The 20769-nt window shown below is 41.4% G+C and overlaps 1 protein-coding gene across 2 annotated transcripts in view; it reads right to left on the reverse strand.

Moving 5' to 3' along the window:
- LOC133997165 (disheveled-associated activator of morphogenesis 1-like) overlaps positions 1 to 20769 on the reverse strand; it is a 50107-nt gene that overhangs the window by 19844 nt on the left and 9494 nt on the right. Inside the window, exons 1-3 of one of the 2 annotated variants that reach the window (XM_062436702.1) lie at positions 14672 to 14858; positions 14493 to 14576; positions 976 to 1265 (exon numbers count right to left, since the gene is read on the reverse strand). In XM_062436702.1, the coding sequence (XP_062292686.1) occupies positions 976 to 1161 (186 nt within the window). In that variant the 5' untranslated portion in view covers positions 1162 to 1265; positions 14493 to 14576; positions 14672 to 14858. Of the gene's footprint in view, positions 1 to 975; positions 1266 to 14492; positions 14577 to 14671; positions 14859 to 20769 lie in introns of those variants that run through there. The other variant, XM_062436703.1, reaches the window with a different exon arrangement.

Consider the following 20769-nt stretch of genomic DNA (forward strand, 5'->3'; position numbering starts at 1 on the left):
GGTACGGTTAAAACTTTAAAATATATTTTGTGTTGTTAATAAAATGTTAAAATTTCTAGATGTTGAACATACATTGTATAAACACTAATATTTGGAGATAATCAGTTACAAAATGTAATTGTTAGATGTAAAGCAGCATTTAGATTTCATTGGGTGTTCCTGGTCAATTATACTAAACAAAGACATCCACATTGTAGTCTACTATACACTGTGAGAAAAACTTTAGAGAGCTGATCAACAGAGGGATGCTAATCAACTGATTACAAATTATGTTCTAAAAATGAAATGATCTTAAACATACTTATTTTCAGAAAACTGGACACAAGTACATTAAATTGTTGTAATTGTAATTATGTGCATAGCTTTGCTTTTGTTATATTTGTTATCTTTTCCATCACAGTTCATGGGCAGGTGAATATGGAAAACAGAAAACTCTTTCCCAAAGGATAAACGTGTGTTATTATTGTGTTATTTTATGAATGTTCAAAAAAGTTCAAAACCAGTAATGAGTTAGTCCATATCCTGGATGTGGTACTTCGAGCCCTTGCTGAAGATGTAATCTTTTCAAAAAGGGTCACAAATATAGTACATAATAAACTTTGAGTTTTTAAAAGGCAAAGTAATTTCCTTAAATAGTTTGACACTGTAATTTTAAGCAAATATTAATTGTACAGCTGTTGGGGACTATTTTCAGTGGCGGATTAATACACATCTTGTACTCTGGTGAGTATTTACAGCAGCAGGTCGGTTGGATTAACTCAAACATGGCTCAGTTCATCACAAAGAGAAAGCATGCCCATTTCAACAGTGTGGTTCATTCATGTGTTTCTAAAAGTTTATATCAGATTTTGGCAACAAAGGGAATACTTGATATTAAACATCTGGTTTTGGTGCTTTGATTGGATTTATTTTCATATTTCGATAAGAAGAAAAGTCTGAGTTTCCTTAACGAGAAAAAGCAGCATAATTTCTTACCACCAGCTCGGAGAACATGCCATCCAGCTCATCGTATCCTGGCATCGGCAGTGCCGGCTCCATGGCCTGCAGTGCGAAGTCCTCCCGCAGCCTGTAGGTGATCTCCGGGTGATCGCTGCTGTTAAAACAGCAGAAGATGAAGGAGAGGCCACCACGGCCGCTGCCACCGCGCTTGCGAGGGGCCATGGCTGTCTGATGGGTTTGGCTGGTCAGGTAGGGAGGGTGGGAGGCTCCTTCAGGGCCTCTTTACAGCCTCCTCCACCTCAGAGTTTGGCCTCTGTCAGAGAGTACTGTGGAAGGAAAAGAGACACAGTAAGTCTGAGGTCAGGTTTTCACCCTCTCACTCTCTGCTTTTACAGTTTTCCTCAACTGTTTATACACGAACACCGTTACTCAAGACAGACTGACCAGAACCTGTTATTCATGTGCAAACCCGTGAACCAATTCTGCCAGCATACAAGCCCATTTTTACACCACACTTATTTTAAAACACTACACACAATTCTCTACATTTAGCACAACCATACCAAATGCTAGACTTTCATTTCCTACTATCCACTCCAACTCCTCACATGGGCACACACATGTTGCACCAATGTTCAATTAACAATCAAAGCTTCAGCAGTAAAAGGGTCACAGCTGAGCTCTTCTGTTTTGAAGCAATGGATGCCAAGATAGCAAGAGGAGTGAGAGTACAAAGAGGAGGAGGAGGAGGGCGGGGAGGAAGCCCAAGACCAATGAGAGCCATAACCTCTGATGAGATTGGGGCCACTTTGGTTGAGCATGTGGTCAACCATAATCGACCAACCATAATCAAATTACAGTATTGTAGTAGTGTGTATCAATACAGTACTCAATCATAACTGTTGTACAGTATTGCAGGTAGACTGCAGTAGAGTCAAAAGAAAGAAGGTTTCATGTATGTCATATATGGGAACTACACAGTATTTTACTTTCATCTTTACGTCTTCTCTCTTCTGAACAGAACACCGAAATCATCTACACGGTTCTAGACAACTACACCATGAAGTAAATATAGGAAACTATGACATATTCTAAATATTCGCAGAGTGAGTTCATCAACACTGGACCGTGTCATTCACTGAAACCAGATGAGGATGAAACAGGTCTAAAGCCTTTCGATAGGAACACAATGAGAGGCGCTATGACTGTTTGAAAACAAGTCCTATATATTCCCATAATAGATGCACATAAAAGTATTGTAATGTTCTACACCTTACAATATTGACCGCTCTATTCCTATTTCTGACATTGTTGCCTATGTTCTTGATCCAGATGCAGCTGCAGTGGAACATGAATTAATCTTCACCGATGAGGTCGGTTTCATCCTCGAGACGGGGGAAAGAATGTCATCGGCCAACGTGTCATTGTCCAAGTCTCTGGCCAGTGAGGACGGAACATCACAATGTGTGCAGCCTTTAACCGCTACTGCGTCATCCATCACCATCCCACCCTTGGCCCCTACAACGCTGCCTGTCTCATCACATTCCTGGACACACTACACAACATCCTCGTTCCACCAGACCAGATAGATGGCCCAGAGAGAGCTCAGGTATGTTGTCATATGGGACAAAGCAAGTTTCCACTGGGCTGCTCTGGTCCGCAACTGGTTCACTGACCACCCATGCTTTATCTCCCACCATATTCTCCATTTCTTAATCCGACTGAGGAGTTTTTTCCTGACTGGAGGTGGAAGGTGTACAACTGCGATCCCCATACTGGTCTTCCTTTACTGCTTTGGAAGACACATGTGCAGATATACTGTAGCTGTAGAGGCTTTTCAGGGCTGGACTTGCCATGCTAGATGATACTTCCCTCGCTGCTTGACCAGGGAGAACAGTGCCATTGATGCTGATGAGGTGCAAATTTCTTACAGTAAACATTATATTGATCTATTATTTGTTCTTTACACATAGGTTTTCGTGTTTGTTGGGATGTATTGTGTTTAATATTTGAGTGTGAAGCATAAGTGTCCTGATAAGGCTTTTATACTAGTGTTTTCCATTCACAGTAGTGTTTTAAATTGAGCACATCAGTGTTTAATTGGTTCTTAGAAATGTCTATTCGTATGATGGTCTGTATGTACCATTTTCAGAGGACGTAACATCATTTTGCAGGAACCCCTCCATTCATGGAGGGGTTTTTTTGTGTGTGTTTTTGGATGTGTGTGTCGAGCTCTGAGAACATGAGGTATGCTTTCAGAAAACGTGTGTAAGCAATTGAGAAAAACTGTAAACAGGAATTCACAAAAATGTTTTTGTTTTCTCAGAGATACACGCAGATGAACAGCAGATTCATGCCTTTAAAATTGAAATTTAATTACAGTAAGGTCTATAAATACTCATGTTTCTTAGATGAGATCCACTCAAACCCTCCGGGGACAAACTGGCTTGGTCATTTCATCATTAGTAGAACTGTTACTTATAAGCAGCCGTGAGACTCAATCTATGAAGCCTGTGAGTTTTCCATGTTTACGTACTTCCCCTCAGCCCCCTGGTATTGGTTAATGATGCAGTCTCATCATTTCGGGAAGGAAAGTACAACGCAGCGTATCTCGGAGGGCAACCACTGAAAGATTTAATTATATCGTTTACACAATAAGGTCCCCATGAGAGCGAGTTGTTTGAAATGGAGACCATAATTTGCCCAGATTAGTGCATTCAGACCTTGTCATCTCCCCTTCCTTCCTATTCAGCTTCAGTTTCCCTCTAAAGACCTAACGAGTAATGATTAGAGGGGTGTGTTAGTTTACAATGGCCGTGGTGAGAGTTGTGCAAAGGCCTTTTTGTTGTTTGGGAGACCGGCTTGGTCACCGTGGGCAAAAAAAACAAAAACAGGACTTCCTGTAAACCCTCAGACTAGTCATCAAAAGGTGTGTAACCCGGCCTGGATGCAGCTCGAATGACAGGCAAAGGGATTTCAATTAATTAGCTGAGCACAGTACTTCAATCAGCCTGATTGTCTTCAGCACCATAGTTTCACTTACAAACTTAGTAGCTTGGTAGACAAGATTATACATTTGATCTGGTTTTGAGCAACTGCAATTTTGCCAGTTATGTGGGAAATGTAAATAATTCAACTCATCTTCTGTTTGGCTGTTGGCCCAACTGCCCTGCCTCAATATTGTGGATAGAAATACAGAGATCAGCTGTCATAAATGAACAGCATTGCTGAATAGGGTTAAGCACATTACAGAAAGTTTTGTACTGCCAGGTGAAGATCCAGCGGGGTCCCTATGGCTGAGGGGATTTTAATTTTACAGCCCTTTTGTCATCTCCTTTAGCATGATCTGGTATCAGATTAAACTTTATGTCCAGTGTTTGATTCTCCAGTTACAGCTATTCAAACATTAACAGTGAAACGTTGTTGCTAAAGCTGCAACATCATGGAATAGTTTCTTTAAAACATGACAGAAAAAAGGTGAGACTTTGAGACAAGACAGACCTCGAATCTCACTAAAATATCAAAAACAGGTTTGATAAGTCAGAAACTATTTATTCATGCAAGCACACATATACAAACACAATGTGAGAGAGAAGACAGCTGCAGACTTGCTGGCTCCACTCCGAGCAGGAATAATGGAATAAAGTGCACAAGACCTTATTTGCCGTCTGGCAAATAAAGACGCGGTGTCCAGATACTCACAAGGACGCCGTCTTCAGCATGTCACAAAAACAGCTCTACAGACACTCTCCCTGCTGTGCCGAGCATTGTGATGCCAAGTATCATAACCACAGAGGCAGCGCCAACCTGCAGGAATTTCTGGACGTCTTTTCTTGGTGACCGGCAGCCCGCTGAACATAACCACAATTACTTGACCTTTCCCAGTGATTTCCTATAAGTCCGAGGCTTCGCCCGGACAGAATGCATTATATGCAATGGGTCGCATCTCTAAATTTAACCCAGTCAGGTCACGTCCTTAGCTGTAATCAAAGATTGTGGGTCAGTATGTTTAGTGGGCTGAGGCAACAGACAGCTAAAGTCGTCTCTTCCAAACGGGAAAGAGAGGATGTTTCCTATGGCAATTTTGTCTACGTACAGTGAAATTATAAAAAGACAGTTTTGAGGTCTACTTATATAAAGTCTGATGCCATCACTGTCCCATTTTAGTCACTTTTTTTGGTTCATATGTTTCCTCTGTCCAGCAGCTGTACTTTTCAAGTTTGGAGCCGTTTCTGGATTTTTACCAGCCGGCAGGAAATCTAAAAATCAGTCATTAAATTTTCCCCTTTCACCTTTAAAGTTTTTTTAAATAATTGTTTTATATACCTCATGTAATATTATGGAACAAAAGCAGCAAATCCCAGAAAACGAATACAATCAAAACACTTTAAAGCACAACGATACCATTAAACAATTTAATGTTTTGTCCTAAAGTAAACTGTGGATAATAAATAGTTGGAATGAACATTTAATCAGACTCTCTTGGTTTACAACAAACTTGCTCAAACTGTCAAACAACACAAAAAATGGCCTCATATATTCCATTACTAGAATAATCCCCCTTTTCTAAATAAAGACACAAAATGTACCTTTATATACAAGGCGCAGTGAATGAAAAAGCTTACAGCGTACCATACAGACAAGGTGCCTGAGGCCAAAAGGCCACACGTGGGATAAAGTACACAGCAGCTCACTCTTACTAACACACTGAATAGTGTATTTATTTTGACACATCCTTGACTTTTCAAATAGACTACCAGAGGCCTCTGCAGCAGCTGCTTGGCTTCATGCTCACAATCTATTCTAGCATGAAGGGAAGAAGCGTTTCTAAGCCCTCTTTGACCATATTAGTCCACAAAACTGCCCATCTTTTCCATTAGCTAAAGCGAGCTGTAAAGTTTGTGTAAACTTTAGAGCCAGAGTGGGACAGTGTTGGTCCCCGTCCAACTGCAGGAACCGGTAGATGTGCCATGGCTCGGCCAAGTGGGGAGGGTACAAAGACGAAGAACACAAAGGGGAAAGAGAGAGGTGAACGTTCGAAGTTTGAACATGCAGACTGTGTGTTTGTGCTGTAATTGTTAACCTGTGAGACCTGAGCGCTCTGACATTAGCCCCCCAGAGGTTGTCTGTCAGGCGGTCAAGGTTCCCAAACATAACAGAGGCCTGTTTGAACAAGAGGACATTCCTCTCATAGCCAGGTGAGCTTTGTGACCCTGAACAACACCTTCCACTATCACCTGCTCTATGAAAGCTTCAATCACAATGTACAACCTAACCAGCTAAAATGACCCAGAATAAGGGCTGTCACAATAACCATAAGATTGCAATACCGCGATATAGACAAGCCAACCACAGTGGATGGTAAGCAACTGCCACAACCACGCTATGTTTAAGTTTTTTCTTCTTTTCGGGAATCTACGCCCGTCTCATTTTACACTTTAATGCATGTGCTCCCCAGGTACAGTCTGGTGGCTCCAGAAGATCCCGCCTACTAACCTGATGCCCAGTCCTCATAACAGAGCTGGGCTTGGGGTGAGCTGACCAGGGGTTGGTGCTGATGCTCATTCGTTAAAAACATGTCTGTATGAGTATTTGGTCTCATTTTTATGTTTAAACTCTGTCGGGTCACCACAAGGCCGAGCAGGCTGCCATTTAAAATGTGAGGTAAAGTAGTTTTCCATGAACCATACAATCTAAAAAGGCATGTCCAGCCAAACTTCATTCATAAATCCCACTTTTAAAACCGACTTGGCTGAAGGGCAACATTATTTCCTGCCACAACAATAGGATTTAAAGCATTTCCATTGTTCATCAGGTAGTGCTGCTCCATTCAGCCGACACGTATCAGTCTAACGTACTTGGATTTTCGCACAAAAATGGCACAAATACAACATAGACCGCATACCATGCTGTTGAGCCAAACTGAATCACTGCAGGGCAAATTCCTTCACTGTGAAAGCCCTATGTCCAAAGAGAGAAAAATAGTAGAATTAATGCTTATTTCCAAGGAATAATCTTTGTTCTACGCATGTTTGAAATGTTAACAGTCTGCAAAATGATGATAATGCCATGTAACAGCTGCACTTTCCATGTATCTATTCCATATCAACAAGAGTGGTGTTTATGCAGACATAAATAGACTCTTGGCCTGCACTGGAGAAACATCATGCCTCTTGTAGGCTTCTGCTTACAGTACAACAGATTCTTTTAGTGCTCCTTCATTCATACACATCCAATAATTAAACCCGCCCACCCATATTCAAACAAACACTTCACTCTTTGTCTGTAGGAGATATTTATCCTTGGATAGCCTTGTTGTTGACGTGACCATGTGGTTCGGCGGGTGACCTGGCGAGGGTCCAAACTGTAAAAAGAATCCCAGTGTTTGTAAAGTGAAGTTTGAACCCGAGCGCTGTGCCTGCTGAAGATCTCTCTGCTAAACCTGCTGAACTGTCAGGTCCGCTCGAGAAAAGACAGAAGTCGAGAGGAGCATCATAAGCTAAACACGCTCACGTTACTAAACATGTGCGAAGAGGAATGGAGAACAGCAAGCAAGAATTCAGATTCGACCCGACACTTTTCATCCAGCTGTCATCCTTGTAGCTTCGCCAAAAGCCTCTTTTTCCTTTTCCTTTCCTTTGATTTTGATCTGTCTGTTTCACTCATCTCCTCGAGCTCCTCAGCAATCGAGCCGCGACGGTTAGCAAGAGCAACAAGCAGAAGTGACAAACGTCTGATGGTTGCAGGTTCTTAAATGTGGGAATTTCCCTGCTTTTCATGGTTTTGGATTATAGTTAATTGATTTTTGGGTTGTTTTTTATGACTTATTATCGGACAAGAGATATAATGACATCATCTTGTGCTCCAGCAAATTGTGATGGGTATTTTATTTTCTGAGGATTTATAAACCACAATTAAACAATTAATCATTCAACCCAAAAAACAATCAGCAGATGAATTGATAAAAAAATTAGTAGTTGCAACCCTCAACAGCAAACTGTGTACTGGAAAATTCTATTTAGGGCGCTTATACAAAAGCCAATCAAACTGTGTTATTTCCTTGCCACATTACTCCTAATAATAAGCGGTCTTATTGCATGAAATTAGAGGTGTTGGGATCCAATGACTTCAAAATGGATAATAAGGGCAAACTTAAGTGCTAAACACTGCCAGACTTGAAGGAAATTGTGCAATAAATATGCTCATTTAAACCATTTTTCCCCTACCTAAACCAAATCCACAAAAAACATCTATACAACAAAGTAATTATGTTGTCTGTTATAAAGTAACAACCGTCATAAATATATTGTTTTGTGTATAATTAGGGCCCGAGCACTGACCAGTGCGAGGCCCTATTGTAATTGTAAGGATTATTATTTTTGTGAGTGATGGCCTTTTTGACAGCCTAAACGTGCCCCAAAAGTCACCAAATTTTGCACGCAAGCCAGACCCTGCGTTTGAAGACGTCTACCTGCACGCCCTCCAACTGCGCCACAGCCCGACATGCATGGGGGAGGCGAGGGCCCGTTCATCACTGCTTGCAGCTTTAATATTATATTTGAAATGCTAACAGGTCAACTTGGAGCTGACGCTAATAGGCGAACGTGTGCTGTTGAGATAAGAATTCAACCTTGGAGAGAGAACACAGTGGACAGTAGTGTATTGAAAACATATGTGTGAAATACCTTCTTCGGCACCAGCTGCTATCTCTCTGCCGTTTCTGGCTCCAAGATGTGTTCTTAATTTCTGATATGTGCAGCTACTACAACTGCCTAATTCATCAGCAGCATTAATGTTGTTTGGGACAAGACGCAGATGAGCAGCTCCCCCCCCCCCCCCCCCCCCCAGCTCTACAGCCAAAGTAAAAAGATTTTTGTATTATTACAGCAGTAATGGCAATCAATTCAAGAAACTCATGTTCGGCAGCAGGGTTGCTTCACCCCAAGTTAAGATATACAAGGTCAACAGTACAATCTGCTTATTTATTCTCTTTTGAGCTGAAGCACTATAATTATCAATTATCTACTTTTCTGAAATGTCCTTGAGGAAGACATTGACTCCCTCCCTGCTCCAGGCGCATTGTTCTGTCTGGCCGTGACCTCTGGCCTCTCTGTGGAGGGCAATAATGAGATAACATTTCTCACAAAAAAAATGAGTACATTTTTCTATTATTTTGCCATTTCTAGCAGTAGCTGACATTTATTCATGCTTTTAATCAACCTGTCGCTTCAACAGATACTCAAATTATTTCATGAAAAAATGACAAAAACTATATCTCCCTGTTGAATGAGTGCTGGGGTAACCAAAGTATGGCTGCAGCTGTTTCATGGGCGGACCAGAAAGGCATTTGGCGCACAGAAGTTTAATCTTCTTTTCTGATTTAGGATTTGGGATGGATCAGACTCAGATTTGATGATCATCTCACCACAGTATTTCCAATGCAAAGCAACTTGAACATGTAGGTACAGCCATTGTATACACTGACTGCCACATTGACTCACTCACTCACACTGATCCAAAACTGAAAACCATCTTGTGTAAATGTGTACATTGAAACAAAGTTCACACTGCACTGAATTATCAGCAACACGCTACATTTATTTTCAATACAAGAGGCTTACTGACTTTTTGGAAACCCCCTGGATTGTTGTGCACCACATTTGGCAATTTATTCTGGATCAATTTGGACAGCTGCAAACAAAAGGCTGTGGAGTCACACAGTGAAGATACACAGCCTGAGCCTGGAGCTGCCCAGTGCTTAACCTGCGAAACTCAAAACAGTATGACTGGACAGCAGCAGCATTGGGTTTCAACCACTAAATGTTCAATAATGAACAACAATCAAAAGTCATTTTCAAAAAACTCAATTTTTCAATGCAGCTGTAGTACAATTACTGTTCAAATTTTCCCAGGGAAGAAAAACCCAAATCATGTTTCTGGTCAAAGTGAACAAACTGAAATTGAACTGATTTATTGATAACTTGAGTGATTTCTGAAAATACTGTAGGTAGTAATTTGTTGATTATTTTCATGATAAAAGTGGCGTTTTACCGATTTAGCATCAGTAAACCCAGCACAGGTGCCCGATTGTCTTGCACAGCTGGATATCACAGCACTCGCTTTGCCAATTACTTAATGGCGCCCTGAGTACACAATGAGTAAACACGCGCAGACTTGGACACACATCAGAAAATAACTAGGCCATGACAGAAATGCTGACTGGCAGGTTAAGAGGAGATTAAAATCAATCACGTCTCAGTGATAACCAGTCGGACGATGTAGAGCCATCAAAACTGTTGTCAGAAAGTCTTCCAGTAGCAGATCTGCCCTGCTCTGATGAGAGTGCGATCGTGTGCCTTAACCTTACAGGGCTGTGTGTTGAGAATTGACAAATGGAGCGTTAATGTCACATGTCTGGGGGAGAAGTGCTGAAGTGGCTCTCAGATTACAAGATTTAACATACAGAGACATAGAGAGGGCACAGAGACACACAAAGGAAGCATTTCTCCCACCAGCACATACATTTTACTGTTCCTGTAGTAACCATGACCTGTGTTTGTAGAGGCTGAAACATAATAGGATGCTTTTTTCCATTTGTCCTAATTTGACATATGACTGTGCACATGTTGATACACTGCATAGTTCATTTGAAACAATAATGCTTCATCGTCTTGGCTAATCCACAAAGTGGATTGTCCAGGAAGTGCAATTAAACAAACAGTAAATAACAAACTAAAAATATCTCAGGTAAATGACCTACTTTAACCTCATCAATTCTCAATTACTGGTAGTAATTAGGTTGGGATTTAATGGTCAGTACAGTGTTTAAGTAGATTTGAGAGTTAATTGGCAGAAAATTAAAATCCAACATTTCAAATGCAACATTTTGCTGATTTTGCCTGTTTTATATCATGTTAATGTGAATATCTTTGGGTTTTTTACATGATGATCGACATATATAAGACATCAGTTCACTATTTTCTGACATTTTATGGACAACTAGATTAATTTATTATTCAAAAAGTACTCAACAAACAGCCACAGGCCTAAAAGTAGCTATTGAAGGTACAATTCAACAGCAGCAGATGGTAAATGCTATTAAAGACGCCGCTTTATCTGCTGTAAACAAAAGCAGGGAACTCTGTTCCCCATGTTGCATGAAGGTAATCTAATTGTTTCCTACATCTTTTCTCATTATGCAGACCTGTGGGCTTCACACGTTTCATCTGGAGACATTATCAGTTCACAATCAGACTATGCATCTCAACCCACACCTGCTTTTCAAAGTTAATAATCTGATCAAAAAGAATCACCAAACAGGAAATGAAGAAAGATAAACGCTGTGATCAAAGCAACTCAAGCAGCTTTTCGTGTTCATTCTTCACACTATAACCGAATGCTCGTTCGACCGAGAGATTATAATCTGAAGTGTTGAAATGTTTTGTCTAGGGGGAGGCACGGCATTATTTCAGGGACAAAGGGTTGTGCAAATCCAGCACAGATAGACAGATGTTAGTCAGTAAAGTTGCTTTATTGCTTTGGAAAGATTTAATCAATGGCGGATTTAAGTTGTGGTACTTCCTATCCTTTTCCAAGTTTTTGTTCCCTTAGAGATGCCACAATGACCTGAAAGCCTGGAGATGGTCCGATTAATGGCACCTACCATATGTCTGCTTTAACTTTGACAATTTAATGTGTAACAGTAGCATGTTTGGCACAGAACTATAAATTATTCCACTGATAATGATCCACAGGATTCTTCTTAGATGTTTCTTGATCCTCTAATTGCCACACATGTTCACAGATTAAACAGCATTTTTAGTAAAAGATAAGACTGAATGTTATCTTTAACTACGCCTTAAAAATAAGCCTGTGGAATTCAACTTTTTACATCGATGAAAAATGGCAAAGAGCAAAAATGTGCATTTAGGATTGGGGAGTGTGCGGCTGAAATGTAGGGAGGACAGAGATTAAAAAGCAGGTTAAAAGGCTGCTGCTCCTTCCACAGGCAAAGTTGTCAAACTCGTTCTGCAGACAGACTCTCCAACCCCCCACCCTCAACATGTTAGCATTCTTCCGCAGGTCAACCCCTCAAGTGGAGGTTAGACTCGGGGCAAAGAAGGAAACCACTCAAACACACGACAATAATCTTGTCAGGGCTTCATCTTAGTCATCTGGTTTCGTTTTATTGGCTGTGCTCCAGAAAAAAAAAGCTAAAAAAAGAACAGTTTAGTTTAAAAATAGCACATAAGGCAAACGCAGCCCTTCATCATGCTGCTTCCTAATTGTGAAAAGTCTGGACAGAATGGGGAGTGTTTAAACGTATAGCGTAGATACTGACATATGAAAAAAACTACTTTAATGGTCTGTTATTAGTCTTGCAGGTTCAAATTTGACTTATAAATTATAAGGTTGTTTTCTCGGCTATATTAACTGACAATTCTGATTTGTACCCAACATGTTTAAGTAGTGTGTCGTCTTGGATCTGTTGAACCACACCACAGTCAATGAGCAAGTGGGAAAATGCTGCCTACTGTCATGAAGACTGGAGAGTGAGGAAACATCAATTCATAATGAGAGAAGGCTCTTAATTAGTAACATCCATCACTTTCTAACCAGGAAAGCACACTTTGGAAAGAGATAGTGCCACTGAGAGTGTTTGTATATGTAAAAAAAAAGACTCAATTGGAGCAGCAATTCCCGACCAGGCCAATGAACTTTTCCACTTACCAGGAGTAACGATTGCAAAGTAGCGGAATAGAATTTTTTTTTTTTTTTTTTTTTTTAAATCTACACATTGAGTAAGCTGTTACATCTGAACACCACATGTTGCAACCAAGAGTGCGTAAAAACTAGCTAGCCAGCAAGCAGAGAAGTTGAAACAATTAGATAAAAGTAATAGACAAATGTTTGGAAGGTCAAGCTCATAGTGGTATGAATGCAAACTTACAGAAGTGACTTAAACTGTATAAAAATACAACAGCAACATTTTTACAATATTCTTAAAAGAGCTGTGTTTGTACAATTGATAAAAAAGGTCTGGGAATGAATCCATCAAACTACAAGATTGATCATCCCTTGACTATCAGAAGAGAATCAGTAATATCTAGGTAACATCAATGCTTCTACCAACATTAAAGATTCAACTATTAGAAGATCAGCATCAGTCAGTGATGAATGTCAGAAAACTGGGAAAGAAAACTACTGTGAATTGTAGAAGAAAACCATAAAAGACACACACCATGATCTGTGGACTTTCAGCGACTAAGAACGACATAAAGCACCGGTAGTCGTCGTCATGATGTCCCTCTGTGCGGCAGAAAGAACAGTAAACATCATCATGCGTACTCCTGCTGGACGCAGAGCAATATTAGTCACAAATGCATCTCGGAGCAGTAAAACATGCTCAGATAGTCAATAATGGGTCGCTGGAGAGCTTAGTAATCTCTTCTAGAGGATACCATGAGCTGCAGCCCGTCTTTAAAAAAAAAAATCCCTACCTCTTCCTCAGTTGCTATGGCTACCAGAGCAGTGGGTGACTGGTGCAAACTGGGTGGGTGATTTAATGTAAGCCCCTTTCCACCGCACGTTATCCTTCTTTTTAATCTGCTCTGGATGTTTATAGGGAAGAAAATAGGATTGTCTCTCTAATTCAGCGGACAAAAAACAAAAAACAAAACCATTAAGGATTACAGGCTGCAATCTAGATTGCAGTCACTCAGCAGTACCATGAAATCCAGATAAATTACACAGACCAGCTTTTATTCCTTTGTAGTATGACAGCCTGCATTGTATTTACATGCGATGTGGAATATACGCGGGTTGTGGAGGGGTGATGAGAGGGAGCGAGAGTGGAAACCAAGAAGGATGGGCAGTGGCAGGAAATCAGTAAGGATACCCCTCTCTGCTCAAGGTGACTTTCCTTTTCATTGACCTGATTATTTGCACTCCGCCCTCATCATGGAAAAAAGTATGCCATCCTCTCTCTCTCTCTCACTCACTTGACACTGATAACGGGGCTGCATTTGCCAAAACCACAGAAAGGAGCTGGTGGGAGGTAGCAGCCTGTGTGAACACATATTTCTACCACCACCTCACTCCTATCTACACGCCCGCCTTGTCATTATGGGGCATTCCCCACATACAGAGGACAACTCTCTCACCGTCAAATCAGCCCCGGGGCCCGGTCGGAGCACCCTTGTCATCCTCCACCTCCTCCCCTCCCCCGGTTACTACGGCAACATCGTTTTTTCCGCACCGACACCTCCTAATTAGACAGACATGACACAATCACCTACGCTGTGGTGAGAGGAATCCAGTCTGTATTCTGGGGGGGGGGGGTGATGAAGGAAACCAGCAGCACCCAACTCCCCTCACATGCACACACACAGAGACACATAGAGACACAACACAGACAGATAGCCTCCGACTATCTGCCGGTCACATGCAGCCCACACACACAAACACACACATTCCAATCAGCAGATAGCCGGCTTCAGTCTTTCCCTTGTGCTCATTTGATTACAGGGTAGAATAGTGAGATTCATTCTTACCCGATCCAGGAGAGAGCACGCCTCTGTTCTGCTCTGTGCATTCCCTTTATATCCTCAACTCACTGCAGTATCCAGATTTTTGCACTGTCGTCAGAAATAACAAAACACAAAAACAACAACAATGATGCTTTTTTTCCTGCGCAAGGTGTGTAATCCAGTTTGCAGCGGCTAATAAGCACCTTGAATCCAAGAGGCTGTCAAAACCAGCTAAGAGGAAAATCACAGCAGAGGCAGCAGTCAGATGGAGGCTGTTTGCCTGTGATGGCAAGGCGAGCAAACAAGGAATAAACTCGCCATACAGCATGAGCTGCTGTTTTGAGATCTTGCAAACAGACAGCTGGCCGGCGAGAACTTGCGCTCGGTGTTATCCACTCCCTGCCTGGCCTCTGTCTTTCTATGCAGAATGCCGTGGGGGCAGAGGGGACAAGCACAGATGTTACTGGCTCCAGGCCACACCCCTTTTCAACACTCCCAGTCCTAATAGGATGCAGCCGAGCCGTGGCCGCCGCCCAGCTCACCCCCACCCTCACTCCCATCATCACTCCCTCCCCCTCTGCCCTTGGACAACTTGTTTAGGGTTTGTTTGGAGAAGGCTTGTTTGGAGAGCTGCAGGAGGAAAACAAAGCTAAAGGTGTCAAACGTGTGTGGTGTCAATGTGGCTGTGGGGAGGCAGACGGAGAGTGAGAAAGTGAGAAAGAATAGATTTTAACTACACCCTACCATCTATCTTAATCTCTTCCAGCGAAGCGATAAAACACCTTCAACACAACCAACTGTGCAGGATTCATCCAAACAACTTACAAAATATCCAAAGGATTTTAAACAATCCCAGACACTCCCTCATGATTTACAGCAGAAACATCACTCCTGCAGCTCAGTTAATTACTTACTCACTACATCCAGCGTCCATAAACATTCCTACATTTTGACATAGTGATATTTTTTGACTCAACAAACACAGAAGTAATAAAAACACAGAGGAATTTGGTTTCCTATGCAGGATGCTCATCATATCAGTATCTCGCTTGAAGCAAACACACACAATAGTGTAGTAATAGCAGTAATTTGACCTTTACTGTAATATTTCACATGAGAGAGCCAGTAATATAATAACTCAGGTCAGGTTCTCTATTCATGTGTTTTAAGTGGAGTCACGTAAGTTTATTGTCTGTTAGAAAACTCTATTATGCCACTACAGCTCAAACTGGGATTCATTTTGACATCAAGAGACTTCTCCTCTTGGCAAAAATGGCAGATTTGATCCCATCTGCCTAAATGCATTGTTTTGAAAAGTCTTTAAACATGAATGAAACATCTCAGGATACTAAAGAAGTGTTTGCATCATGAGATTTTTGACTTCTGATGATGGTTTTTTAGTCAGATCAGTCAAGGCACGGATATGGTTTTGTGTAAAAATAGGGTGTAGATACACTTAAAAGAAACAGCTGTACAATCAAATAAATGTCAGACTGTGGCTGAGGGAGGGTGACTCACCTCTGCATCCCTGTTCATACGAGGTGACAGAATCAGACGTGGTGTCAAAAGAGAACAGAAGTCGTCTGCATGATTCAGGTCCTGCAGGTTTCAGCACAGGTGTTGACGAGGTAAGTGTCACCTGTCACTCACTTTTTTCCCCTGGTCTTCGGAGGTGAGTCAAGCGTTACTGATGGGGTTTTACTCATTTAGACATAGAGCTTTTGTTGCAAATGTTGTTATATAACTCTGTTTTGTGCGATCTGCTTCATTACAGAGTGAAGCAGCGACAGTGAAGAGTATCATATGGCGTCTTACTGAGGCTGTAAATGATAAAGTACATCTACTCGCCCAGGAAAAATCTGATCTCGGACATTTCTCTGCCAAAAGGAATTCACAAATCAAACCTAAAATATAAACTTTTTCCTTAACATCTGTGAGTGAGCACTCAGAGCATTGGATATGTTGCCTCTCCTCACCGCTTTGTCATCAATCATCACAAACCACCCCGTTTCCTTAACATGAGTAGCTCTGTGCTGTTTGGAGTTCAGTAACGTCACTTTACATGATTTTTTGGGGGGGTTATTAAAAGTTCAGTCATTCAACAGCTGCTTCTTTCAGCCATTCAGAGATGCCACCGTGTAAAGTTGCCTGCAGCATTAACATTTCTGGACCGATTCCAAGTCACGTGTTATGGCTAGCTGATATCTCAGATTCCGTATTTCCATATTTGAAGCTCTTGTTGATTCAAGAGAAACTGGGCTCATGTGAAACAGTTTATCTCTCCAGAACTGGTGTTACAGACGTCAGTGACGAGCCGCGCCGGTGCAGTCATGAATGGATAACAACTGGAAGCTGTACAGTCCTGTGTAGCTGCCTCTGAAAAGAATGTCATGCAGCTGGAATAACAGACAGGTCCCTTTCCCATGGAGGGCTCCTGTTCTGCTGGGATCATCCGTGTCAATAAGAGCCAGGACTGATGGTGCCGTGACCTCGGGGGCACTAGGTACACAGGACAGGAAATGTACGGGATGGTGGGGATGGTGACACTTTTCATAGACAGTCTTGATTGAGTCAACTAGGATTGTTTTTTCATTAGGACCAAGTTTTAGTGGCATACTATAACAAAGTGACCTCTTTATTCCAGGCACTGAGGCTTTGCACCTTCAAATTTAAAGGTAAGAAGTGGCTAAACTGTAAACCATCCTCTACTAAACCGCTAACAGAGGCTGAACACTAGCGAAAACTATGTGTGAACCTTTTCTCTCTTTCCTGAACTTTTCTGTTAATTATTAAGTATGCAAGGGAGGCCAAAACTCAACTTTACCCATTTCTCTCTGGTTTTGAAGAGGAAATAATTTTTTTTCCCCCATTGCTTTGATGTTGGCTTATGAATATTTTTTGTCATGTGTTGACCTAACAAGCTGCCTGATGGCACTGGAGGGGCATAACAGTATTTAGAAAGTTAAAAGCTGAAATCTGCTGAATTTACATCAACAGGAAAACTAGGAAGCGTGCAAATCTGATTGGCTGCAGATTGTAGATGACCCTGAAAAGTTCAGCTGTGATTACAAGCATGTTGACCGAGTTTCTCTGGTTATATAGTGAATGAAAGGACTTTGGTGACGTGTTTATCGTTCGCAGTGAGACACACGGGGTCAAAAGCCGTACACGCAGAAAGTGATACAAATGGATGGAAAATAAGTTGATCCAGAGCGGCCTGGAGTTAAGAAAAGCATCTCACAAAGCATCTCATCTCAAAATGCATTTGTGAAAATAGACAGAAAGTTGTGCTGCACACTAAAAACAACCATATTCCCGGCTGAATCATGAAAAAAAATAGTGGCTCAGACAGCTGCAAAGGAATGTGTGAAAGGGGGAACGTTATATTATGGCTCGTATCATGTGGTGGAAGGCTACAGGGCCACACCGTACATATGTTTCATTTAGGGTGGGGCTATATCTATAAATTCCACCCGTGCAGCCCTTCCCTTGTAGGAGAACGTAACGATCACAAATTGAATGCCTGGATGAAAAGGGTCCTACTGGCCTCTACCCACCCTCTGAAAAGCTTGTAATTACCCTTATGGGATAGAAAGGTCCATCCCAGAAGAGACACACAACTTTCTGCACCCCATAATCTGTCTTAAACGCAGCCAAGCAACTATAAACCTGAAAAGGAAATCCACTTGAAGTTTGAACTGCAAAATAAAAAGGGTAAATTAAGAAATCAGTTATGTTTGTAAAAGCTGGGAAAATTCATTATTTGACAAAAAAAAAAATCATAACTCAATGTCATGGTCTTCCTCGATAGATGGGAGTTAGAAACAGGTAGAAAAAGTCAGTAAGTGGGCCTTTGAGTCTCAGTTTTGGATGTTTCCTTTTTAGCAATGTCTTTGCTCAGTTATCTCACTAAAATAAGGCTGTTAGTGCCACATTTAAAGTGAATATGTACTTAAATTAATAAATATTTAATCAGTTAGAACATAAACTAAGTCACTAAACTGTTAATGCTGTCATCTTTTTTGAATATCATATTGTAAACTGGCCTCTTCAGTCACATGAAAACATAGAAAATTTAGAGCTGCGAGGATGAAAGATCTTCCCGGAAGAGGTGGAAGGCACGGCTGCAAAAATATCATGAAGTGAAAGGCAGCAGCTGCAGTGAACGTGCTTGTAACGGATTGACAGAATTTGAGGGTTAAAAGGCTGTGGCTTAACTTGTTGATCCCTCCAGATGTAGGCCAAGCTCACTACACCAAGAAATCAGCGGTTAAGGTTTTCCAGCAGGGAGATAAGGAAGAATAGACGGCGTAATGCAGTCAGTATTACAGTAGAGTTAGCATGTAAAACAAACAAACAAATCAAATAGAGTAACGTTAATCCGACATAATCCAATCAATATTCAGTCTGCTCGGAGAGTGAAGAGAGTTTCAAAGCACGGTGTGCCCATTAACTAATGTCATAAACGGATGCTCAGAGAATTAGTTCACCCGACTAAATCCATGTGAAAAGGTCTAAGGTCCTGGACCCATCTTTGACTGCCAACACAGACACACTGGCTTACGGCCGGCCAGACACATGACCGACTGACACAGAGTCTAAGGTGAAACCAAACCGGCATACAAAACACAGCCATCTTGCATGGCTGGATGACCGAGTCACAAGCTGCTTATCTCAAAGTGTGTCATAATCTCAGCGGAGGGAAACAATCTGAGACCAGACAAGCGGAAATGAAATATAAAAGCTATTAAAATCAGTTGAGAACGCCAGAGTAAAAGTTCAGCTGTACAATTAAAAAAAAAAGAAAGAAACCAAAACACGACTGGCAGAAAAGGATGTTTAGGTTCACAAGGACACCTGTTGTTTAACAGGATTGACCTGACAGCTCCTGTCTTGTGGCATCTCAGGCAAACTGCTGCGAGACAAACAGCACTGTTCAGGGTAACAGTGAACTTGAACAGAGAAACTGTGCTACATGTGGGAGAGTTACAACTGCATCTGGACTTTTTTTGTTGAGTAATTTAGTAAAGATCAGTTGCAATATCATCACAGTCTCGTTAAAGAAAAGAAGACCCTACCCCTAACCCCAAACAGCGATTTATTTTAGGAATCAGAGCACTGAAACATGAACCAGTCGTTCCATTAGATCACCTCTAAATCATAACAGTGGTAAAAGTATAACAAGTTACGTAACAGTGAGACAAGAAAGAAAGATGGAGGACAATGGTTGTCGCTAAAAGCTGTAACACAATCACGCCTGAGAAACATTTAGCTGTTGACGCAGCTGGTTTTGTGTGACTGCGAGGCTGTTTTGACTGCTTCTTTACAGTCATGTTGTCACACAGATATGTTATACTGTGGGAACCTGCATGTCACAGCAACAGCAGCCTGAGGAAACCAGGATATCTTCTGCTCCTGGAGCTGGCGGTGACAGCACTTCAGATACACAGGGAACATGTTCAGCTTGTCAATATGAGGAAACCAGGCTGATACTCATTACTTCAGGCTTTCATTAACGTTATTCAGTGTGGTTCAGATTAACAAAGACAAAGAAACCAGTTTTAATCCTGTCTCTAGGTGTTAATGTTAATTTATCTCTTGCTATGTGCCAAGTAAGTGTCACCATATTGTCTTTTCTCTTCCTGTAAAACAGTTTCAAATGTTTGATGACTCAGTCTGCACTCAGGGGCATTTCCAAAAGTTCATCCAATCAAATGTGACTTTGGGGGAGCAGCTCAGCACACTGGTCACATAAAACCACACATCACTGTTTATGGGTTTTAGCAGCTAACAGAGCAGCATGGAGAGAGATACGAGATGATATGAAATGTGTGTTTAAATATCAGTGGGTAAAAAAGTGAGGTCATATCTATTCATCTCTCCCTCATCCTCCTGATCTAACAACAGGTTTGGGTGTGTGTTGAGCCAACAGACTGCAGTAGCTCTGTTTGTCCCTGCAGCTTCACATCGTGCTCACATCTAAGCAACGCCCGCTTTTTTGCAGTCCAATCAAACGCCAAGGATTTGATTTAACTCTTGTAACGGTTTATCACTAAAATATTCAGTTTTACTGAGCAAAACGTCACAGCACAGAAAATAATACGCTCTAACTTCCGTTTCATGGCGCCTTTATCGCTAATTCAACAAGAATGTGCATGACTGACATTAGCAGCTCTAATGATGCCAACTGAGTTAACGGAAATGACATTACCACTGTAGAAATACCAAAGACATTTCAGTCTACGAGGTATCCAAATGACAGAGAGAAACAGATAAATCATGGTGTTATTACGTAAAGGAT

The sequence above is a fragment of the Scomber scombrus genome, chromosome 17 (genome assembly GCF_963691925.1).
Source record: "Scomber scombrus chromosome 17, fScoSco1.1, whole genome shotgun sequence".
NCBI classification, from domain to species: Eukaryota; Metazoa; Chordata; class Actinopteri; order Scombriformes; family Scombridae; genus Scomber; species Scomber scombrus.